Genomic DNA, 26299 nt, shown 5'->3' on the forward strand with positions numbered 1-26299 from the left:
CCTCCATAGAAGACCAACAAACACAGACACTATGCAAGAAAGTAACTATGAAGATCTTACTTTTACAGTGCAACAGCTGTGCCTATGATTTCTAAAAGAAAGGTGGACCAGACCCATATAAACAGAAAGAATTTTGTTATGATGTGTTAGTGGAAGAAAAATTAATACAAACGCTATTTAAAAATTTGATACAACACTTAGATGAAAGTGGAATGAGTTCAGACCCAGCTAAAGGAAACAAGATCTATAAAAGAACCCTTGTGAATAACTCCAGGAAAACACCACGGGCTGTAATTACCTATCCATGCAGAAGTTTATCAAGCACCTACTACAATGAAGTCACTATGCTGGGTGCTGGGTAATAGGCTATTTGCTGCATTCCCAGAATTTACATTCTGGCAAAGGAGACAGTAACAGAAGTAAAAAACAATCACATAACTATAAATTGTGAACAATACTATGAAAGAAACAAGCAGCAAGGCCCAAGACAGATCAGAGGTTGGAAAAGGCCCCTGAACATGAGAAAAAAAACTGTGACTTCAAAACTGAAGTCAAGTCTTCCCAATGGCAAACAGTTATGCAAAGGCCCCAAGGCAAGATCCAGGAAGTTTAAGAAAAGAAAAAAAGACAGTGACTGATGAAGAGAGAAGTAAAGAGGGACATAAAATGAGGAGGGAAAAGTAGCAGGCATCAGATCCTACATGGCTTTTTATAGGCAAGGGTGAGAAATGTCGGTTTTATCCAAAGTAAAATAGGAAGCCATTAAGGGTCTTTAAGCAGGAAAGTGGCATGGTCTGATCTGAAGATCAGTCTGGCTGCTGTATAGAGAACCAGGGGGTGGGAGGTGGGAGGGAACTAACATGGAAGTGGGGAGGCTGGAGCCAGGCTAAGCAATATGCTCGGTTCCCACATTCTTAAGAACAGAAATAGAAAACATGGGTAACAGACCGAACTTTTAGCTAGATGGAAGTAGAACTGGGAGTACAGCTGGCTTGTGCCAGGTGCAATTACGAGATCACGCCGCACATCCATTACATACCAAGTTTCACCTCTGCATTCTCAGTCAGCAACACATTCTGGCCCTTGATATCCCGGTGAATCACGTGATGAATGTGAAGATGTGCCAGTCCCTGAATAGGAAAGACAGGCCTGAATTTTAGTTTTCTGTGACTATAAGTAAACAGCCAGGAACACACCTTTTATAAGAAAGTGCACATGTGGACCAACGGTGTTTGTGAGCTCATGAACATTAACTTCACTCTTAGTGCATTCCCAGGAAGACAGCACCAACACTACCACACACACAGAAAGAAGTCCTCCCCTCCGCCACATTCCCAGTGGGTTAGGTTCCCCGTGTGAGCAACATGACCACTTCTAGCTGTGCCTTTAAGATACACTGCAGATTATCATCTGCAGTTTCTCTGCTATAATTTGTGCTATTTGTGTACAGGGTGGTTCCTTTCCCACGCTAAATGTCTAGAGGGTGACCCCGTGGGCATATTTGAACTAGACACATCTCAGGGGAAAAGCAAAGGGCAAGAGAGGGCTTTGAAATCTGGCTCTTTAACACTGGCTAGCCTTCCCACTGCACAGTGACAAACTGCTAAGTGCTGATCAATCCCATCTCCAACCCAAGCATAAAATGATTGTGCTGTCAAAAAGAGCCTTGTGTTCAAATAAAATATCTTTCTTTCCCAAGGAAACAAACCTACTGGGCATATAACACTTTTTGATGACCTTGTATCTGGAATGAGGCCCAAAAGCTTGTCTCTTACGAGAGGTGGTGGAAGAACAAAAACACATGTTGCATCCAAATATGGTCCAAGAGACAGTAATGCATCATTCTCACAACTCATTTACTTATTCTGTCCTTAGCTAGAGAAGCCAAATATACAGCTCACCTCCTTAAGATACAAGCAACCTATTTACTCTAAAATGTCTCAATCCAAAAAGGGCAGATTATAAGTAAGGGTTATTTGATTTTTTTCCTGTTTATTCTTTTTTCATGGGGTTTTATAGTTATCATTACTTTGTAAGATATGAATTAAATACAACAGCTCCTCTAGAATACTAATTTTTCTAACATAGGGGGTTTCTAAACATTCATTTACTGGTCTGTCTAGGAAACAGAGCAAAGCTTATTTGACAGCTCTGTTTATTTTTCACAACACAGGATGTGCGGTATTATACCACAAAGCACTGACTAGAGAAAAAAGCACTAAAAATATATGGTACCTTATTGCTATAGTTAGGAACAAAGTACCTCCTCTCAGCATGGTATAACTTCAAACAGCAAAAGGAGAGACACAAAAGCTAAGTTCCCCAATTCTTCGTAATTCCTATTTCTATTACTTCAGTTCATTTTTGTTTTCTAACTTGCCAACCTCTTCTTAAACTTTTACAGAACTATCTTAACAACAAACATAAGCACCCACATCTTGTCACACAAATGTGGCTTGCATGCACTCTTGTTCATTACCAGCAATAAATGTATGGAACAATGCCTGTTTTCCTGTCTATACTGCTACAGGATCACTGCTTCTACAGGGAATTAAGTGTATCTAATAGCTCTGCAACAATGTTATATGATTATTCGGAAAAAAAGAACCTTTTTCTGCCATTAAGTACCTGGGAGTGTATGTGTGTTCAACTAGTCCCATACCAGAAATCAGGCCACAATTATTCTTCCTTAGCAGAGACGCCAAGTCCAAACACTCAGTGAAGCACTATCCTTGAGCAAATGCATCCGTGTTTCTAAACCAGGAAACATTTTCCCCTAAACTCTCTATCATGCATGGTCACGGAACAAAAGAGCAGTCAAAGGCTGTCATACAGCACTGGTTACAGAAAGCTCTAAGTTCCCATGTTCAATATGAAGATACTGCCATGTGGAATGTGAACATGGAAGTGGGCTGAAAAGAACATGCTGGCCTTGCTGCTAAGCCTTGTGGTCCAGAGGGTATAACAGTGTGCTGGCTCCAAAAAGCACTTCTCTATTGGCTGAGGCCTACCTGCTTAGCATCCTCACCATTCAAAGGGTCTGATCATAATGATCATAATGTCTAAATCCAACATCTAGTGAGAAATGAGGAAAGGTTTTGCCACCACAGAAACTGTCTAACCCCAACCGTCTTTGAGAACACAGCTTATCTCTCTGGGGGTGGCTGCATTCCTTTCTCATCAGGCCTTACCTCCAGCTTATCATCTTGCCTTCTCTTTACCAAAGCCAACTCTTAGTAACCCCTATAATGAACACACACTACTGCATGACACACGAACTCTCCCTGAGGCATTTGCTTGTTTTTAGTTAATTGAAACTTTTGTCACAAGGAAAAACTCCCATTCTAGATGAAATGTAGGCGAAGGCAGCTCGTGTTTCAGATGCCCAGTGAGGTGAAAAAGATTTCCTGCGTCTCAAAAAGATGTTCATTCACATGTCACACTCAAGCTGGCTTAGAGGCGTCAAACAACTTTGGCTTTTTTTAAATGTTACTGGAGATTATTGATGGTAAAATGGCTAAATGTACATGTTACATATGATAGGTAAACAACGCTTGCCTGGGTATAGAAACACATTTGTCTTTGAAGGCTGAAATACATTTGATGCCTAGGACATCAAGCTAAAAGCTACTTCTCTGCTTGAGATATCTATATAAGAAAGGTAGGGGCGTGGGTGTGCAGGTGGGGATGTGTATGGCAGGAGAGTGGGTGTTTAAAACAAAGAATAATGACAACAGTTAATAGTCACTGATAGGTAGCTATGTATCCAAATGTTACATTAAATGATTAATATACGCTAACTTATTGAATTCTCCTAACAAAAGTAATTTCAAAAGGTTGGTATCTAAAATGTATAGACAAGGAGAAAATAAGTCCTGAAAGTTGAATAACATAGGGTGTGCTACAGGTAAGCAGCAGAGGCAGGACTCAAACCCAGGTATGACTTATGCTAGTCTCCAACCACTCAACCAATGTTCTATCCTGCCTACCATGCTAAAGAGTTTTAGTTACTAATAGAAGAAATCCACCTGGCCCAGTACCTGACTTCCTTTACAGTAGTACAGGGCAGGAAAGTTTCCCACATTGAGGCTCTGCTTTCTGTAATAGTCATAAAAGATCCTGATATTTTAATGACATTTGCAAGCGTTTATAAAAAGATGGTTCTCCTGTCACCCTACCCCACCCCCCACAACTAGTCTTCTTAGGGGAACTGCCTCTTTTCAAGGACTACATAAATATCTAAATTAAAAAAAAAAAATTAAACGTTTCTCTAGGAAGTCTAGATGGCAGTTTTTAAACCTGCAATCCTCTATGAATCTTACATATAAAAAGTGGGATAACTTTACTTATTAAAAAAATTAAAATAACTTATTCATTACTTTTAAGTTTTTTTATTAGTGGGGGAAGCATAAGAATTGGGCTTCAATTTAACTTCACAATCTTTTTTTTTCAATGTGGGAGGTAAATGAAATGCAACCAAGTAATGTCTGTGTGTAATTCAGGGATGAAGTAGAGAGAAAAACTGTGATAGCCAAATGAAGGAAGAGACCCACTGGTAATATCCTACATGCACTGCTCAAATACGAAATCCTAGAAACCCTCTGCCTGTGCCGTCAACATGGCTTTACTACTCAAAAGAAACATTTAAAAGCTGCTAAAATAGTAGTTCAGAAACTTACTCTAAGATATTTAGCCAGCTTTCCAAATGGCTGTCAATAATATTAAAGATTCTAACTTTTCTTCATAAATATTGTAACAGATTCTAGTAGCTAACACCAAAGTCTTCAAGGTGATTTTGAAAACCAGCATTCAGCACCAATAGTATTTATTTATAAGCTTATACACAGAATTCCTTTAAAAACAATAGTTGGAGATTATTTTTCTTCCCTTCCACTCTGATTTCCTTTTAACTCAAAGGAAAGCTGCCAATAGGTATGTCATGATGCCATGGAAAGTAAATTCAGGGAAATACAGAAATGCTTTTTTTATTTAAGTCAACCTTCTTTACATACTTGCCAGAGTCAAATCATGATATAGCTTAAAATTATCAAAGCTAGCTAGATATACAGAATCCTTGGCTGTCAAAGAGAATAATCTATATATGTATAAGTAATGCAAAGAAGTACTTGGGGCTGGGAAAATGAAAATGGAAGCACAGGATCATGGGTTGGAGCACTGTAGCCACCCACATTCCTCACCCTCAGGATTTCTCTGGAGATGTAAGCAATCCAGTCTTCTTTGAGTGTGTTCCCTTTGGTGTTCTTCACAAGGTCTGTAATGGACCCAGCCCCACAGAACTCCATAACAAGCTATAGGGCAGACAAGACACAAGGTGAGTAACACATCTTGGAGAAATTGGGAAAACCGCCATGCCATCTCTTTATTCTGAAGACCTGGAAACGTGATGCTCCTAAATAACTCATAATAATTTGGAGGCACCTGAAGAACTGAAAGCTCATTTCACGGTCCCATGTATTCGCTCTGCGTATTTGGTCCAGCAGACTGTGAGTATCTGGTATTCTACGGCACACCCAAGCGCAGCAATTCTGAAGTGCTCATTCTCTCTCAGAAGCACGTGGGCACAGGAAGACCACTTTGCTCCTCATCACTGCCCAATTATCAAATATCTGACTCAAATATTCCCTAACATTCTTTTTCATTTTGCCTCAAAAACATTCTATTTTTCACATTATGATCCTCAAACTATTATATTTTATATTAACTGGGTCTAATACGAATAAAAAATAGTATTTTTAAGCAGTTATACAATTTTTAATACAATATTTACAGTATCTGAATGTTTGAACAACATGATCACAATGGTATGTTTAAAGTACCCAGAAAATAAACCGAACTGAACTGTTCTAAAATTTTAACTGTGACCTGATTTGGGCAATGGTAACAGAGTAAACTTTTTCCCTTCTATTTAATTTTGCAGATGTTTTCTGTAACGGCCCTTTAAAAATACTGATACAAAAAGTATTCATCTATCTTCCTGCTTTGCAAGTTTAAATAATGTGATAGCCACAGATCTGATGGTATCTCCAGGTCATTATCTTGAATATAAATGTGTTCAAAAAGAGATAAGGTTGAATGTGTCAATTCCAGAAATTTCCCTGTAATTTGTTTTAATTAACTATTATCATTAATACTATTGATAAGCTACTGGCAGAAGTTTGTTTCTTGAGATCAGTCTCTCATTTCCAAGTGGTAGGCTCAATTTGCTGGGCTTTCAAATTAGTTTTGTTGCCATAAATAAAGTTTTTATTGTATTGCTTTCAAGCTCCTAATTTCCTTGCTATTTGATCACATTCCTTCTAGATGCTGCCATTTTATTCCTGAAACACAAAGTTAACTTTTTTCCATGCAATGTGAAATCAATATCACAATAAACAACCAGCATATAGTCAACCCAGAGACATCGGCCAAGGAAGCCTTTAGAATCTGCCAGCTACTTACTGCTCCTCTTCATGGTTTTTCTTCCCTCCCTTCCCCCCAGCCCCCACCCCGGCCACGCCCTTACAATTCAAGCAAACGGAACGCCCACAAATGCTCAGGAAACATCCACCTACCCAGAGTTGGTCATCATGTCCTGGAGGGCTCTTTTTGATGAAAGCACCATAATATGTTGCAATATTTCTGTGATGAGAGTATTTCTTTAGCATATTTATCTCCAGTTTGATTTCTTCCTCTTCATCCTTAAGAAAAAATAAAAATAAAATGTGTGGCTACTGAATGATGTGCATGACTTTACTTCTCCCACACCACATACAATAATGAAAGGAACACACGTTTCCCACCCTCCAGGAGCAGAGGCACATATGCATTCACTTTATCCTTATGCCAAGAACAGGAATCTTAGAGGACTCATCCTTTGAAGTGTGATTATAGGACGTGATGCATAGGAGGTAAAGACAGACACGGAGAGCTGCAGGGACAGTGCGAGGGGGCTGCCTGGCCAGTTCTCCCACTAACTGTGACCTCTGGAAATGCACTCCACTTCTCTGAGCCTCGGTTTGTTCAGCTGTAAAAATGGGACCAAAAAAGGGAAATGGCTGATACTATTTGAACTTATCACTTGGAAAGTCTGTTTCCTTTGCAAATACAGATCATCTGGTCCGTTAAGTCCAGAAAACGTTTACCTCAAACAACCCTGCACGACAGCACCCTCTAGTGAAGCCAAGGCAGAGTACTGAATACATGAATGCAGGCTGGAGGTGCAGTCTGTGACGGTGTGCTCAGTGAGAACCCACTAACCGGAAGAGGTTCAGCTGAGTCCAGTGGGTCCCAGAAACAAAACATCACTGAGCACATTGTTTCAGACTTGGCTCCTCTCCTAGCATCTTGGTTTACTGAAGTAAGATGAGCAGAGGAAGAAACCCAGAGTTTGTGTGAGAAGATTAGGGTGGGGAATGAAGGAAAAAGATAGTGACACAAGTCTGGAAAATAAAAATAAGTTGCCCTTGTGAATGACAAAGGCTGGGAAGTCTGTGATCTCCACCTATCTCTCATATAAACCTGGAGAAGAAGCTGTGCACACCAGTCAAGTAGACAGTTTGTCCCTTGTTATATACACATGACATACTATCTGCGAAGAGTCAGGTTAAGGAAGATTTGTAGTTAGCACAGAATGAAGGGAAAGCAGGGTTAAAGTGAGAAAGAACAGGAACTGTGCAGGAAAGGGAAAATCATCCTTGATTACAAAAGCACAGTATTTAAGATCGGGAGAAATCTGATGACCAGATCTCTAGAATCCCCTATACTGCATACATTTTCAAAAGGAAAAGATGACTAGTCCCCTAAAATGTCCTTACTTTTCTACACTGACATAACCATCCCACTCATACCTTGATGTCCTTCTCTCTCCAGGTAAGAGTAGGGGCTCTGAGTAGCCTAGATGTACATGCGTGTGTGTGTGTTGTGTGTGTGTGTATGCATGCACTTACACACAACTTGGAAGAACCCTACTTACTGCTACTTACTGCTTCAGTCTAGCACCTCTAGAACCACTCTTAAGGCCTTACAAGCCTAAAGGAAGTTTGATTTGCAAATTGTTATACTTTAAAAGCTGTGACATCATTAATTAGATATTAATGAGATCAGATGGGGAAAATAATTTTTAAAATACAAACTTCAGTTATACATTACTGCTTTAGAAAACAAATGTATAGCCTTACAGCTTGGTTCTGAAATATAAACGCTAGAGTATTATAATACAGTCATGTACTACATAACATCTTAGTCAACAAAGGACTGCAAATACAACAATGAACCCATAAAATTAATAAAATTAATAAATGAAGCTGAAAAATTCCCATCACCTACTGACATTGCTTGTGGTGATGCTAAACTAACCTGTCGCATGGCCGGTTGTATAAAATTATTGCACATATAGTTATGTATAGTACATAATACTTAATAAATGACTATGTTAGTGGTTTACTACACTTCTATTGTTATATTAAAGTGTACTCCTATTTAAACAACAAAAAAAGTGAACTTACAACAGCCTCAGGCAGATCCTTCAGGAGGTATCCCTAAGAAGGCATTGTTATTATAGGAGATGACAGTTCTATGTGTGCTACTGGCTTGAAGACCTTCTACTGGGACAAGGTGTGGAGGTGGAAGACAGATATTGATGAGCCTGACCATGTGCAGGCCTAAGCTAATGTGTGTGTTTCTGTCTTCATTTTTTACCAAAATGTTTAAAAAGTTAGAAAAGACAGAAAAAAGCTTACGAAGATTTTTAAAAAGAAAATATTTTAGTACAGCTATGCAATGTTTCTTAAGCTAAGTGTTATTACAAAAGTACCTAAAAGTTTTATAAAATAAAAGTTACAGTAACCTACAGTTATTATTGAAGAAAGTATATTTTTTACAAATTTAGTGTATCCTAAGTGTACAATGCTTATGATGCTTATGAAGTCTACAGTAGCGTACAGTAGTCCTAGGCCTTCACGTTCACTCACCACTCACTGACTCACCCAGAGCAACCTCCAGCCCTGTAAGCTCCATTAATGTTCAGAGCTCTATGCGGAAAGTACCATTTTTTATCTTTTATAACATATTTTGACAATCTCTTTTCTATGTTTAGATACACAACTACTTGCTATTATTTTTCAATTGCCTACACTATTCAGTACAGTAGCACGTTGTACATGTCTGCAGCCTGGGAGCAATAGGCCATACCAGGTAGCCCATGTGTACCATCTAGGTTTACAAATAAACACACTTTGATGATGGACAACAGCAAAACTGCCTAATGAATGATGCATTTCTGAGAACATAACCCCACTGTTAAGTGATGCACAACTATATATTCTACAGGCACACTTGTCATGTGACTTTGATAGATGACTACAAATATGGCAGCAGTCACATGACCCAATAGAGTTGATATAATAATTCTCCTTCAAACCCTGCAAAGTCCTACCAAATAGGTATAATTTCTATCTGAGATTTAAATATGGCCATGTTGAAAGCAGCAAAGAAAAATGAGATACTCAATAGTAGATAACCATCTTAATTCTACACAAAACCAGTGTTTAGACTAGCTAGTAAAACAGAGAAACACTTCTATTTGAGACCTTGCTTCAAAGGAACTTCATTCTAAAACAGAAAAGGGTAACAATGTTTATTCCATAGAACATGAGGAAGCATGCCCCAAATAAAAGTAGGAAACCTAATGCCTCAAAAGTTTTACCTTGTGCTCTCTGCACACACATATCAACATGTACAGTATGATGAGCAGTAGTGACCAGGGCTTGCTGGCATGGGGGCACATTGAGCCTGCTCCCTCCTGACTCACCACAACTCACTTCCAGTGCTATCTGAGGGTTTCCGAGAGGCCTCCTGACCAAGCAGTGAGTGGCCTGGGACAGTCCTAATGAGGCTTGTCAAGACAAGTAGGCTCCTGAAAAGAGTTAGCACAGGGTGGTGGCTGTAAACAGGGCCCATTGAAAAGGCATGTGGTGTCACTCCCAGGATAAGGTCCATGGTTAATGTGCTCTAAAAAGCCAAACATCCCACTTTCCATACACTGAACTGCAGCTGGGTGACCAGAAAGCGAACTAACCGTTTTTCTCCTTTTATCCAAAAGTCAGTAAATCTGTAAGGACGTGGGGTATAAAAACTACACAAAAACAAAACAACACTGGTTATTCTAGTTAGCCATTCGTCTAATCTCACGTTGAACTAGAATAGGGAGAAAATCCAAATACTGATTTTAACTTTGTTCCTGTAATAAGAACTTCATACAGTAGGGAATTTTACTGGACTGTCCAGACTCGTTCCATCAATCCAACCCTTACCTTTGCCTACCTCCACTCCCTGCAGTGGCTAAACTATTTCCAGGGCCGCTGTTCCCTATCACGCGCTGCCAGTAGCTTTCACTTCTTGACAGAAAGAAATGTCACCTATGATTCTCCCATGAAAGGCTTCCTGAGCAATAATTAAGAATTATCAAATATTTCCACTAGGTTCCATTTATATTTTTTCCTTTTAGTGACACAAACCAATGTTTTTCCAGGATCTAACCTGTTCACCACTGTATAAGAAAGAGTCACGAGCACTCGATATTTTCACAGCTCACCGAGTTAAAAATCAAGCACACATTTTAAAGTTCTCACAGGCTTAACTTCCATGCTGTCCACTGATGTGAAAACTCCTGAATAGGCACATTGGTAAATACTGGTGGCAGATTACCACGGGCCATGTATTTCACTGAATCTGAAGTGCCCTTGAATGGAGCCCACCACTATTTTATGTCATGAAACCATGAAGCACTGTCAACCATAAAGTACACACTCTAACACCTTCAAAACTGGGTTGCATCTCAGAATCAATGATTAGATGAACAACTAAAATACAATCAAGTCTGGCAATAGTTTTTCTAACATGACGGAAACACCCAAATATCACCCAGAAATACAGCGATCCCATCAATGTCACCTGCCAGACTATTTCCCAGGTCTGAAATAGTCAAATCCTGGAAGCATACAAAAATGAACTACAAAATACATTGCAGGGAAATAATACTCTCCCCTCAAATTACTGTTTTAGGATCAAGTTTATATATACTTTGAACATTTCCTCTCTTGATTTTGATTTTAAAATAGATGACTATTACACATCTTATAAAATAAAAAGGTAGTTAGAACCACTAATTGTCATTTACTGTCCAATTATGAGTGCCCACTTGGAGGAAAAAAAACACTACTAGAAATACAGAATCTACCAACGGCTTTGAGCCAGCTACAACTGGAAATCTAATTATGACTAATGCTTATTATACAGTATTTTATGTTGTCTTTAGAGTAGGGTCATAATGAATCAACTTCTGAGTTTCAGTCTCCTTTCAGTTATTAAACACATGTTTGGTGGTTGCATCCCAACACTTAAGTACATACATACATACCACCACCACCACGAGCACCACCAAAAACAAACACTCCATGTGGCCTGGAAAGATACAGGAGAAAACAGACTGGGGCCAGCTAAAACTAAAATTTAGAAACAACAAAAAATCCCATACATAAAGTTGAGTTGGCAAAACTACATAGAGGAAGTTTATATATTCCATGTGTCCAGGCAGAGTCCAAACTACTGTGTCCTCCATGCTCTTCTTTAGCAGGTCACAAGTATAAACAAATGAAAAACAAAATCAAGAGTAACTTGAGAGAGAGGCCTTTTTAGTAAGGAAAAAAAGGTCCCCCTCCTGGTTACTCAAATGGTGTGGCAGCTGCTAGCCCCCGCTTAGTGATTTAATGCAGCTGATGCCAATTAGCATTTTGGACTTTAACCAGTGGAAGCAAACTCTCAGAGAAAAGGCCTTTGTCTCAGGCTAGGACCTGACTAGGAGATGAGTTTTGAGTCGCCTTGCAGGCTGTCAGAGGGTGGGGGTGGGGCAGGGAACATCTGCAAAGTAGTAATTTTCACAAGCAGCCATGGGTTTGTCATATGACAAGCCCTGCCCACTCGACCATCTGAGCACACAGGAGTGCATGGTATGAGTGTTCTGTTGTTTTTTAATGACCCCTTAAAATGCTGTTCAAACTTGTTACCTAAATTTTTTCTCATTCCATCAATGGTAGTAACTATGTGAGGAGAGACAGGCAGACTTCAGATAAGCTAACTGGAATCCAAAAGGACTGGGAAATGTTCTGAGCATCTGCCAGGTGAAATGAAACCTTTCACCTGGCATACCCTCTTTACAGAATTAAAAGTAGACTCGGCGACAGCTGGATAAAAGAAAAAGGCAACTGACTGACCACTCTATGTTAGTTGGAGAGAGGACTGATAAAATGAGATACATCTCTGGAAGATTTCAGCACCAAAATATACAAATGAACATAACTGTTTTTAAAAACCAGTTTACAAGTTTGTTTTTGTCAACTACTACTGAATCTTTTCTTTATGTGACTGTGAATGGGTAGAAAAATGAGAACAGATCACTTTTTACCTGGTAAATCCCACTACATCTAAGAGTATTATTCAGTACCATACCAATGAAAGCAGCACAGAATTAATCCATTTTTTTCCCTCAAACAGGCACATCACATTACGACTTAAATTCACTGACTATTCAACTAATCATAGATGAATATAACTACACAGGAAAGATCCCAGAACAAAATTAAGGCTATAGGATCTGATCAAAGGAAGAAATTACATGTTCCTTAAAATTAATCCGCTCCCCCCTGCAAGATCAGTCTCAATAAAAACCGACGGAAAACTTACAAAATTAACATAACTAAAATGGAAATCAGACACTCACGACAGCCTGCTCAAGAAAAAGCACTGTCTGTCGTGAGCACATTTCAAACCAAAATGCATCCTCTTTCTAGTTCTGCTACTGAACCAATGAGCTAGTTCTGGGATTCCAAACCCAGCATGCCATGGCCTGAAGCCCCAGACCTACCCTGTTCTCCATGGAAAGCACAACACAGAACTTCTACTACACACAGCAAAGCCCCCAGCGCGCACTCTGGATCCCTCCATCTTCTACAAAGTGCCACCTGCTGAATCTTTCAATGAGACTCAGCTGGTATCTAAAAATAATGTGATATAGAAGACAACTACACAATGACACCATTCACCTGGATGGATGGGGGTGGGGAGGACTTCAGATAGTGAATACAGTTCATTCTATTCTCCTCTGCATCACTTGTCCATCAATAACTTTGGGAGACTGATGCTTGCCTGAATAACCCACAAGAAGGACAAACCCCCAACCAAAAAGCACCATATGGCAAATAACGAACATGGTGATATCACTCAAACAATAAATTCAAGTCAGACCACTATTTCCTCTAGGATCTAAAAGAAACTATTAGATCTTTCCAAAGCTTCAGGTCATCAACATCCAGGAATCCTGACAGTTGACCCTGTCGAGCCCTAATCTATAGACAAAATACCATGGGTACAAGTGTCTTCAAGAATATACTTGAAATAGTTCATACTAGTACTCAGTTTAAATGAATGCATTGAGGAGGAGGGGAGAAATGCTACCAAATATTATCTCTAGATTATGGCCTAATTTTCTACAATTGTCATATACTATTTTCCTAATTTGGAAAAAAAATAAATAAATAAGACTTTAGGATGGAAAAGTCTGGCCCCCAAAGAATTCAAAATGAGCTTTCTGGCAACTCACACAGTCCATCTCCTTCTGTCCTTGGACTGAGGGTCCTCTCCCCTCCTTGCTGCTCGAGGGCCACCACCAGTTTCTCTGCTTGGGCCGCTGACACCAATGGTCAGTTGTGCAGGGAGGCCTAGGAGAGCCTGAGGAACTACAGCCTGGCTGTTTAAACTGCCTTCAACTGGGTCAGTGGCACCACAAGGCTCTGACCTTAGCCTCATGGTCACTTCTTCCTGTTTGTTATGACGTACCAATCCGGATACGCAACTTCTTACTATTGGCTCCTTCCAGACTTAAGTCATTCCTGGAGCAAAAGGAGAAGGTAGGTGGAGCACTTACCATCCTCTGTCTTCACTTTCCTGACCTGCCACAAGGTCCCTTGAGGAGAATCTTGCCTCAGTCTATTCATACCTCTTCCTAACCCAGTGGCAAACCCCATGAAGCTTCCCACAGCGCAAGGAGGGAAAGAGTACAATACACATTGAATAGAGTGTTGTCTAAAACCTTAAAAACGGGTCCAAGAAAGGAATGGCAACAAGGAGCACAGCTCTGAAGGAGGGTGTGATAAGCAATAGTGTTTCTGCACTTCATGCTGGATTCGTCCACGCACTCACAGGTACCAGAGCTCCTGCTTACATATTTGACAAAATGTGTCTTCAATAAAAAAGAATGAAGGGAACTTCGGCTCCTGGCCAAAATAAAGCATCAAGGACAGATGATTTATCCTGCCACCTGAATAACTAAAATTAAACAAAACATATGAAAGCGCTTAGAAGACTTCAGGCCATAAGGACAGTGACCCTGAGACTTGGGAAACACATGCAGACTTCAGCTTACTGCCCTGAGAAGGACTCCAAGCTGCAGCAAAGGGAAAGGAAACCTAAACGGCACCCAGAGGAGTCTCTGAGTTGAGGAGAAAGGAGACAGCTGCAGAGAGAACAAGCAATTCCCCCAGAAGACTCAGTAGCACACTATCAACACATCCCCATGAGGAAACCACCTGAGGCAAGGGAAAGAGCCTGATCCCAAAGGATTCCTCGGAATAGTACCCAGTGCTCAAACAGATGGGAAGCAGTGCCTCCTGCCGTTGGCTAGACTGGAAAAACTCATCATTCACAGGATTCAGGAGACTCTGGCCTTGATAGTGGGGCCAAATAAATCTAGACTACATGATGTGACAATCCCCAAATCAAATCTTCAAAGGATCAAATTGTTCCCAAGAACTAGCTTCATCCCAGAACAAAGGTCAAGTATGTTATAAAAAACATAAAATATCCAGTACCCAATAAGGTAAAATTAACAAAGTCTGGAATCTAATTAAAAATTACCAGGCATGCAAAGAAGCTGGACCATATACATATTGGGGGGGGGATAAAATTATCTGACACTAACCCAGGAATAACACTGATCACAGAATTCACAGATTAAAAAAAAAAAAAAAACTCAACAAAAGCTACAACCTACACCTCCACTGGTATAAATTATTATGTCTGTTGGGCATCTGCCCATGAAGGAACCTGACACCCAATTTGCTTTTTCTGGTCCATTAAATTAGAACCCAGTGCATTTAAAAAGCAACAACTTGGGTTTACAGATGTTTCAACCCTTCAACCAGAGTAGCAGAGTAAAAGGCCCCACATTATCATACAGGTCATCTGTTCCTACTTTCCCACCAACAGAAGAATATAATCATAATTTTTTTAAAAAATTTAAGTCACATATAGGAAAAACTCCACAAGAAAGATGTTTGAAATCAATTTACTTTTGATCCGATCATTTAAATAATTTTTGTTTGACCTCAATTGCTATAAGCAACTTACTGATTTGTGTGTGAATCAAAGTATTGGCTGTCAAAATGAAGCTAGTAACTATTCCACAGACCCTACTTGGAGAAGCAAGGACTTCAGAGGGCGGGGTCAATGGCTAGTATTTACACAGTTCGGTGACTTTCTAACTCTGACCTTGAGGACCTTAGAAGCAAAGCTCCGAATTCTGATATGTTTCATGGTTTATCTTACTCTTTTTCCTCAGTCTTCCTGTCTCCTCCACTATTGCTTCTTAAGCTACCCCAACTCCTGCTTGTGTATTATTCTCATATGTTTCATGAATCACCACAGTACATGAGTAGAAAAAAGGAAGAAAAAATAAAAACAATGATCACCTAGAGAAAAGCAGTGAAATCTTTCCTTGGAAAGCTATCTTTCAAATGTCATGATATTAAACCAAAATCACCCTGGCTCTTGATGCTCCCTGGAAAATGGAAAATTTGTTATAATCCGCCAACACGGTAACAAGGAAAAAAGCCTTAGTTTCAATGTGTGGGCACTACCATTTTGTTACTTTCAAATAATTCTCTTCGTTGTGGATAATTTGCGAATCTGGAAAGGGATCCTGTCTTTCTTTTGAAATGGCAGTTTCCACTTCAAATACAACGGAGTGACCTCTGTATCACAGCTCACATCCCTGGAGAAGTCTCTGGAAGAGCCTCATGGGAACCACATATGAAGGACCATTCCCTTAGCTCTAAGAATTCAAAGATGCTTTCCACAGAAGTTACTCAAAAAAGACCATGAATAAGTGTCACAGACTTGGGTAAAATAGAAAATAGAATCAAGGTATTTTAATTCCTAATAGACACCCTTCATTTAAAAACATTTAGGTGACAAAACTCAGGTACAAGCATACATTTGGCAATGTCATACTGCATCTGAACGTTCTCTGCAGAAAATGTCACAGCCTGTATCTGGAGGTCACTCAACGCTTCTCACAGCTTCTCACCTGTGTCAATCATTTCCTAACACTGTGGTGTGGAAGAAAACTATAGGGTGGCACCAGTCATCAAGCCTTCAGTAATTAAACATCACCTCCCTACTTTTCAACCCCAACTAGGAAAATAATTTGAAGTCTCTCCCTCTCAATTTTCTCTACTTCTTAGAAACGTATCAAACCATCTAATGGGAGACAATGAGAGAAACACAAAATCAAAAGCTTCACAGTCCCAATGGAAAAACTACTACACTTGACGAAGCTCTGAGGAAATCTGACTCTACAGGGCTACCATCTGCATTATACTAGTTACTCAAACTGACCTTAACTAAACCCAAGGAGAAGCTCTGCTCTGAACCAAACCAGTGTATTCAGTTCTAGCCCACTATGTAAGTAATCCTTATGAGGAAAATCCTGTTGAATGCTTTATACTCCACCACCACAGAAACTCATAAAAATGTGTCCCATATCCTCTCTTCTAAACAACAGTCAGCAATGTATGTCCTAACTATGTACGTCATTACCTCTGTTCATACAAGATAATGATAAACTGCAAGTGCTTCTCTTGGAAAAATGTGAAAAGATGCCAAAAATTCAAAGATACCAAAAAGACTGAGGGAGAAGAGAACCAGTGATCTTCAATATGTGATTCGATTGGAAATAATATGAACAACTGCTGAGGCTGGCACTGCTCAACTGCGCCCCAGAGCACTGAGGAGAGTGACCACCACCGGCACTCACACTGCTGCAGGTCCCGGCCACAGCTCCCTTTTTAATGTTTTCGCTCTGAGACATGCTCTGAACACAATACATATTACTACTAACATTGAGTACTATTCGTATTTTATCAGAAAATAATTTTTCTCTTGAATGTAATTTTAAAAGATTATTGTTGAAAATACAAATTTTATCATATACAGGAAAAAAAGTGTTTTCCATTAAATAAACCTCTAACTTCATAGTGGAAGTCAATAATACAGGATTAATGTAATTCAATTTAAATAGGCAAACAAAGTTTCCTCAAATTTAGAAGACAAGTTGGTGCTATTTTATCTCGCACTTACTTCTTGTACTTCAGTAGCGTCCCCGAGCATCCCACCACCCCATCCAGCACCATAAGCACACTGTATGGCAATTATTTACAGCAAAGATGCACATTTTTAAAAACAATCACCAGAAAGATACTGTAAGTTATTAGCAATTTTTTTCTTTGCTATTAATCATTTTATACAGAACTTTAAGGCAGTCTACTACCCACACAATTCATAAAGCTGTAGTAAGTCATTTTGGTCTTAAAACAGTTCATTAACTTGCCATTGTGTTCCTTTATCTTTACTCCATCTATCTGCAAGTACACAGGGACACATACGCATGCTGTGAGGAGGTGGACTGGAGGCTGCAGGAGTGGCTGGACCAAAGACATGAAAAGAAGGCCTCCAGACACTGCAGATGCCCTCCATCTGCGAAGATTCAAACAACATCACTCCCTAAAGAACAACACAGTCCTCCCTGTCTTGTGATCATCATCTCCCTGTACTCTGAATGGCTATGAAGCAAAACACATGCAAAGTCTGCATGGAGTCCCCTCAGTCAGTCTGGCTAACTTGAAGCAATTGTTTTAAAACTAGAACTCTCATGGTGCAGGGGGAGAGGAGCGTGCGCAAAGGAAAAAGAATGTAGTTGTCAGAATAAAGGAGGACCATAAACTACCACACACCTACCTTGAATGTAATGGAAGAACTAAATTTCTGCACAAAAGAAAAAGTAAACGTATTGTTGTCATGAAAACACATACAAAGTCTCTCAAGTGGTAGGTAACTTCTCCTCCAAGAGTGTGTATTGACTTACAGAGATAGAGACAAAAACTTAAATCAGTTAAAATTACACAAATAAATGTCTCCAGTGAAGACCCTGAAAGGCCATTTACCAACCCATATTCACAAGCACAAAGGATATTACCATGTTGGAACCTGCTCAACTTATCCAGCTTCAACCAACAATACCAACTGCCAAATTTACCATCTGCTGTTACCCAAAAAATGAAGGCCAAGAAGTTGCCATGCCACTTTCCTTGGCAGATTTTAACAAGTGCCCCATCCACATGCCCATCCATTGGTATAAATTCATTCAGTAAGCATGAACTGTGGGCCCACTTCATAGCAAACACCACGTGGGGCACTGGAAAGAGCGAGAAGGGACAGGACAGGGAGACAGATGACTCGTCAAAGAGACAACATGGGCCAATGCAGACACAGAGGCAGGCAGAGCACAGGGACAAGGAAATGCAGAGAGAAGGGGAGTCAACACCTGGGAGGGTGAGGAAAGATCATTCCATGTGTACTTGGGCAGCTGCCAAGGAGGAGCCAAGAAACCTGGGTAGAGCCAGCATAAAAGAAACCAGACAGGGAATGACACTACACAGAATGAAACCACGGAACCCACGGGCCAGCAAAACTACTTTCACATTCTCTTTTTTTTTTTTTTTTTCCTGAGACAGAGTCTTGCTGTGTCGCCATGCTGGAATGCAGTGGTGCAATCTCGGCTCACTGCAACCTCTGCCTCCTGGGTTCAAGTGATTCTCCTGCCTCAGCCTCCCGAGTAGCTGGGACTACTGGCACCCGCCACCACGCCCAGCTAATTTTTGTATTTTTGTAGAGACAGGGTTTCACCATGTTGGCCAGGATGGCCTCCATCTCTCGACCTTGTGATCCACCCGCCTCGGCCTCCCCAAGTGCTGGGATTACAGGCGTGAGCCACCTTGCCCAGCCCTATTTTCACATTCTTGAGCCCAGACTAACTAAACTTAATAAAACAAAACAAGTCTGTTAAAAGAAATCAAGAAAATGCCCTCATTTCCTGCCAGGCTCAGTATAAATTGGCAGCCTCACACTGGAATCTATCAGCAGTGTGCATAAGGCACTGGCTTGTGCATGGATGCTTATAGACTTGTGCACATTCAAAAGCTAGTGTTTCTACTGAATAGTAAGACTTGGGCAAAAAACTGGCACAGAATACTGTAACCTATGCTTGCAGAATTAATTGGGTTTATCAGTTTTTCTAACTAAAAATAGACACAGAATGAAGAAAGAATGAATTTAAAACTTAAGGTTCTCTAAGGCTTAGACCTTTAAAAAGAAAACCTCAAAACTAAAAGGAAAAAAAGCCACCTGAGAGCCCAGAGTAAATAATGGGTTAATTTGGAGCTTGCTATTCAGAGCTAAGATCCTTCACTGGTAAATTTCACTGAAGACATCTTTAATTACTTGGGGGGAAAGAAAATCATAAAACCTGAGGGATATAATAAGTAACAAATCCTGGAGACCTTTGTTCTTTTAAACGGTATTGAGAATTTTTTCAGATATTATAAAAATAAGAGCCAATCTAGAGAAGCCTCTCACCAAGCCCAATGCGAGAGGCTAACGAGGTTGCTTATATATTAATTACGGGTACGAATCAATTATAACATATAAATGCATAATATATAATGCAAATATAATTAAATACATGTATTCATATAATATAAATATCATTAAAACATGCACAGCAATTACCTATATTTAAAAAAACCCACAGTGGTACTATGGAATCTTCTCTAAACATCCCTTAAAAACATGTACAGGAGATGCTGAGGAATGTATCTTAGACAGAGCAATCCTTGAAAGATTTGATTCAAACTAAATTCACCCTGATGGTTTAGCCAAAGGCTTCCCTCCTGCTTTTGCTACCTATTATACCAAACCAGCCATTTCCTTCACTTAAAATGAAGAAAATTAGCATATCCATGGCATGTGATGTATTAGCACCAAACTAAATGATACATGCACACACCCAATTAGACAATGAATCTTCCAATTCACTGAACTCTTTGGGTCGGCACAGAAAATCATGTTGGGCTTTTAAATCATTTATGTGTTCATGTCAAGTAAGTGTACTTGGCATTATCCCATTATGCACTAAATAATTTACATACAATTGCAGGAGAAGAGAACTACATCTTTAGACCAGATGTTTTTGAAGATAGTGCTGCCAAGCACACACAGAAATTGCACAGCTGTGTCCATCAACCACAGACACGATGTCACAGTCCAGCTTTGAGACAGGCTCAGCAGCCGGCCATCTTCCTTCCAAACAAACAAAGCAACAGATGTTGACGATGATACAATAAAGAAGTACTGGGGCTGAACCACCTTAACTAAGCAACTGATGGAAGGCTTGAGTCAAGTTATGAAAAACAAGCAATTTATTGAGAGGTTTCAAATAGTACTTAAGTTTTAAAAAGTCATCAGGCCTTTTCTAAGTAATATGCTGCTTCCTTTCCCTAACTTCAGTTTTATTTATATTCAGATGAGTTAAAATAATAAAGACAATGACAAGTATCATTGAAGAAGCATCTATCAGGGAAAATATATTGATTAAACCACCATATGTATGGTGGTGATTAGCAACCACCTTTCAAGATCTTGTAAGCCAACAACAAAAAAAAAACACTAAGAATAAAAAGTGCTTGTCTGTTCAGACAGACAGTATTATGAAGTTATTTACAGTGGCCTGTTCTTCAGTAATTTACAATCTAAAAGCCACATTGTCCAAAGTGTATGAACAGGAAAAAAAAATCACTACATGAAAATAACATATATACACACTATTTACAAGCTCAAAGTTGTAGAAGTGTACCATGAAGTGGTGACTAGAAAAAAGGTGCACGAAGTATGTAGTTGAGACTAAACAAGATTAAGGAATTCACCATCTGAATTATTCAGGAGAAATCTTTCTAAAATAAATAAATAAATACAAACTCATTTTAAAACTACATGCAGCCACACAGATAAAACACATTTGACTGGGGGGCTTTTCTTGAGTGAATGGCAGCCATAAGAAATAGCTTTACTCCGCAAACACTGGAAATACACCAGAACGTCGGGGGGAGAGACTATAAGAAAATATTTTTCCACTTTCCAGTTTTCTAGATGAGTGCATTATTTTACTGTTAGAGAAAAAAGCGTTTCCATCTTTTAAAAAATAACTTTATCTACATACATACACACACACATAAAATGAAAACTAAAAATATATACATTAATGTTTTAACAGGAGTTAAGCCAAGGTGATGTAATTATGAGTGTAATTTTTTTCATCTTTTTACTTCTCTATATTTTATCCCTGGAATAACTATATTTCATAGAAAGTAAAAATTAAGAAATACAATTTCAAAAGTCACTTAAATTTTTTGTTCCAGCAGTTTCACTGAGCTGTAATTTACAAATCATAAAATTCACCACTGTAGGTATACTAAATTGGGGGGTGGTGTAACAGGGGGAATACATTTTAATTTTCTTACCATCCTGATAAGCAGAAGTAACCAGTAAAAAGTCAAAGGGCCAAAAAAGCCTTGAACTTTTAAACTAGCAGAAAGCAAAAAGTTAAGAAAACATTCACCATCCAGCATGAACTCACTTGAAGCAGCATGCATCTATGAATTCTGCTGTGTCAGAAACAGGAGCAGCCCACAGCCATGGGCTCTGTGGCTATAAGGAAGACACAGGGTCCCTCACTTGCACAAAACTAGCCATTCCTCTGTGTAGGACCCTGGGCACAAGCTGCACAAAGGCAGCACCCACACCACAGAGCCCTCATCTTCAGTTATCCTGTTCTGCCAGCAAGGTAAGGAGCCATGGGCATTCTTCTCCCCATCCTCCTAATCGATAAAATAAAAACAAGGAAAACAACCAGAACTGATGGTCATTTGTAAGGCAATGGGCTTATCCTGAAGAAAACTTCCATTGCTGGGCTTTACTGTGAAGAAGTATCTTTGGTGATATCTCAGGTCAAATCGTAATCCCCAATGTTGGAGGTAGGGCCTGCTGGGAGGTAACTAGAGCACGGAGTGGGTTTCTCATGAATGGTTTAGCACCATCCCTCTTGATACCGTCCTTGCGACAGTGAGTTCTCATGAGATCTGGTCATTTAAAGAGATCTGGTTGTTTAAAAAGTGTGGATAGCACTCCTTCCTCCCTTCCTTCCTTCCTTCCTCCCTTCCTCCCTCCCTCCCTTCCTTTCTTCCTTCCTTCCCTCCCTCCCCCTCCCCCTCCCTCTCTCCTTCTCTTTCTTTCTCTCTCTCTCTCACTCCTGCTTCTACCATGGGTAAGATGCCTGCTCCCCTTTGCCTTCCGACATGACTGAAAGCTTCCTGAGGCCTCTCCAAAAGCAGAAGCCACTGTTTCCTGCACATCCTGCAGAACCATGAGTCAATTAAACCTCTTTATAAATTACCCAATCTCAGGTATTTCTTTATAACAATGTGAGAAAGGACTGATACAGAAAAGCACCTTTGGTCATATGGGTTACCATCAGTCTAGAGACTGATGAGACAGAAATGGCACTTACCCTAACATCCCCCACCCCACCCTATTAACTCTGATGTCATTATAAAGCACTTTCTGTGAAGGTAGTCGGTTCCTCAAATCATGATACAGGAGTGCCATGTTGGGCTACAATACGGGTGAGATGTCCAGGAACAGTGGCTCATGCCTATAATCTTAGCACTCTGGGAAGCCGAGGCAGGAGGACTACGTGAGCCCTTGAGCCCAGGAGTTTGAGACTACCCTGGGCAACATAGTGGGACCCTATCTCTAAAAAAATTTAAAAATAAAAAACTAGCCAGGTGTGGTGGCACGCACCTGTAGCCCCACCTACTCAAGAAGCTGAAGTAGGAGAACTGTTTGTGTCCAGGAGTTCCAGGCTGCAGTAAGCTGTGATCACACCACTGCACTCTAGCCTGGGTGACAAGAGTGAGACCCTGGTCTTGGAAAAAAAGAAAAGGAAAAAAAGAAAGGTAAAAGACAGACCCAAAAAAGGCTGCAGAGGCTATGAGCCAACAGTACTCCACATGTGCCCAACCACACAGAATCACCAGGGCCAGCCAGGCCCAGGCAGATGTGCTGCTTTAACCGTAGCTCCAAATTTTAATCTCCTCTATCTCAACGGCCTTCTTCCTCCTTTCCCTTGTGAACAAAAACATCTGCACAGTCACTTTCCAAATAAACAGTTTTCTTCTGCTTTCTAAACAACTGAAGGAGGAAAAAATAAGCAGGGAGTCTTCTTCAGTTCTAGCTTCAGGGGGAGAAAAATCCAGCACCTTCAGTAAGTGAACAAAAGCAAGTTCACCCGGCACGTTAAAAGTGAAACAGCTGAGGCAGGGCACCGTGGCTCACGCCTGCAATCCCAGCACTTTGGGAGGCCAAGGCGGGCGGATCACGAGGTCAGGAGTTAGACACCATCCTGGCCAATATGATGAAACCTCATCTCTACTTTAAAAAAAAAAAAAAAAAACAAAAATTAGCCGGGCGTGGTGGCGCGTGCCTGTAGTCCCAGCTGCTAGGGAGGCTGAGGCAGAAGTGCTTGAACCTGGGATGCGGAGCTTGCAGTGAGCCGAGATCGTGCCACTGCACTCTAGCCTGGGCGACAGAACGAGATTCCGTCCCAAAAAGAAAAAAAAAGTGAAACAGCTGAAATGAAGGCATTCACTCTTTTCTTGTATAAACACCTTCCCTCACTCATTCACGAAAGAAAGATCCCCAGGTGGCCTGGGGGGAAAATGACTCATCACCAGGAAATACCACCTAACTACAGATTACCTCAACCTAGCAGTTACTGCTGTTATTGTTGCTCTCCTAGGTATGACAAAATGTCATATCGAAGACCTTGCTTTTAAAACATCCTTCTCATTAAAATCAAGAATGAGTAGAACTGAAGCAATTTCTTTCTTCATCATCTGTAAGGGACAAGGTGGGGACAGGAGCAGGGTATGGTGGGTGGGGTGGGGCAAGAACGTAAGCTTGCTTGGAATTTTATTTATTTGGCTGTGTCTCCCTATCTTTAATCCACCCCAAACCTATACCACCCTAAGGGAACAGGGGGAGGACATGCTGCAAGTGCACCAAGTCGGTAGGAAAGTAGACAGCCCCAGAAACAGGGTGAGACGGAAGCAGCAGTGAGTCCCAGGCCAGACAAGAATCCCAAGAAGTACCGCACAAATTCTTTGCAGAAGACCTGTAATAGTGGGGAAAGCTCTGTAAGCCAACAAAGATAGCAGAGAGTAAAGTTCCCAAGTCATCACACGCCAGCAACATGACCTACTCTTTCTCAGGACTCTTGCAATTAAGATAATACAATTTGAAGTCAGAAAAGAAGTAGATATTTAACCATGCCCAAACTATGAGAAATACAGATGTGAATATTTTCCCTATAACCTGCATCCCAGCATCTCTTATCCATCACAGAATTTCCTAGACTAGGTAAATGCCTTTCTATCTCTGCAGCAATTCAATTCAGCACCTGCCACATAACAAGTATTACATCAACAGCAGGGATATATGCACTTGGAAGTTAGTGGGACACCACAGAATACTAAAAGCAATGAGAATAAATGAGCTCTCCCTATAAGCAGCCACATGGGTGGACCTCACAAACACAATGCTAACTGAAAGAAGCCAGACACAGAGTACCACATGGTTCCATTTGTATCAAGAACAGACACAGGCAAAAGTAATACGTGCTGACAGAAGTCGGGACAGTGTCACCCTTCCATGGAACAGTTAGTGACTGCAAGGGGCCTATGAGGGCACTCCTGGGTACCCCAGAAGTGGCAAAGTTCTGTTTCTTGATCTAGGTGCCGGTCCATTGAAGGGTTATGTACAGTTTTTGGAAATTTACTGAGTTTATAATTTGTGTACTTTTCTGTATGCATGCTTCACTTCAATAAAAAGGTGTATGTGTATACATACATATATATACACACATATATACATATATGTGTGTGTGTATATATTTTGTTTTGTTTTGAGATGGAGTCTCACCCTGTCACCCAGACTGGAGTGCAACAGCACAATCTCAGCTCACTGCAAGCTCCGCCTCCGGGGTTCAAGCAATTCTCCTGCCTCAGCCTCCTGAGTAGCTGGGATTACAGGCACGCGCCATCACACCTGGCTAATTTTTGTATCTTTAGTAGAGACAGGGTTTCACCATGTTGGCCAGGCTGACCTCATGATCCACCCACCTCGGCTTCCCAAGGTGCTGGGATTATAGGCGTGAGCCACCACACCCGGCCCAAAATATAAAAATTTAAAAGCTACTGAGGGTTGTACATAGGAAGACACTTCTCCCGAACTCAGTGCTCATATAGACAAAGGCGAGTAAACACAGCTACCCTCGAGAACTGGTTTCCCAAGACCCGTCAGCCATGCTGCTACAGCACAGGTATATTAGGGGGTGAAAAAAAGTGTCTGGGAATGTCTAGACATAAAAGAAACACGGGTAAAAGAAAACTGGCAAAAGGTTCCTGTGCTCAGAGAAAAGCCCCCTGGACACGTTGGGGACTTCAGAGCCCCAAGGACATCATGATAACCATCAGATAACCAACAGATAGTGGCAGTCCCTTTTTAGAGGCAGGTTTCCATCTAGGCAGAATGTGCACTCAGACTTGGAGACCAATCAGCACCTGAGAGTACTAGGGAGAGGAGTCAGAAATAAAATTATTTCACCCCACCATGAAATCATTTTCACAGTTCTAAACATCACCTAAAACCTCTGACACATACTGAACTACATATAATGCCCAAGCTTCAATGGACAATTGTTTTGCAATTAAAACAAACTGCAAAATAAAATGCAAGCTCGGGAACAGGATCACAGCCAAAATATAATCTGGGTTCCCTGTTAGCGCACAGAGTTAAAAATCAAGGGAGAGAGTCTGACCTGTGGCACAGATGTTGCAGGCTAACGCGGAACAACAGAACAGAGGGGCTGTACTGTCAATGGCTGCTCATTCACCAGAAGGCAGCTTTCTAAGGGGATTTTCTGCCCTTGGAGCAGAGAGCCTGGCTTCCTGCAATGCTG

At 40.6% G+C, this 26299-nt stretch overlaps 1 protein-coding gene across 36 annotated transcripts in view; it reads right to left on the bottom strand.

The window, feature by feature from the left end:
• MAP4K4 (mitogen-activated protein kinase kinase kinase kinase 4) overlaps window positions 1-26299 on the bottom strand; it is a 193921-nt gene that overhangs the window by 63974 nt on the left and 103648 nt on the right. For all 36 annotated transcript variants that reach the window (XM_009184800.4, XM_009184799.4, XM_009184801.4 and 33 more), the window contains exons 4-6: window positions 6573-6698; window positions 5199-5309; window positions 1040-1130 (exon numbers count right to left, since the gene is read on the bottom strand). In XM_009184800.4, the coding sequence (XP_009183064.1) occupies window positions 1040-1130; window positions 5199-5309; window positions 6573-6698 (328 nt within the window). The remainder of the gene's footprint in view (window positions 1-1039; window positions 1131-5198; window positions 5310-6572; window positions 6699-26299) is intronic.

Source organism: Papio anubis, chromosome 14 (genome assembly GCF_008728515.1).
Source record: "Papio anubis isolate 15944 chromosome 14, Panubis1.0, whole genome shotgun sequence".
Lineage (NCBI taxonomy): Eukaryota > Metazoa > Chordata > Mammalia > Primates > Cercopithecidae > Papio > Papio anubis.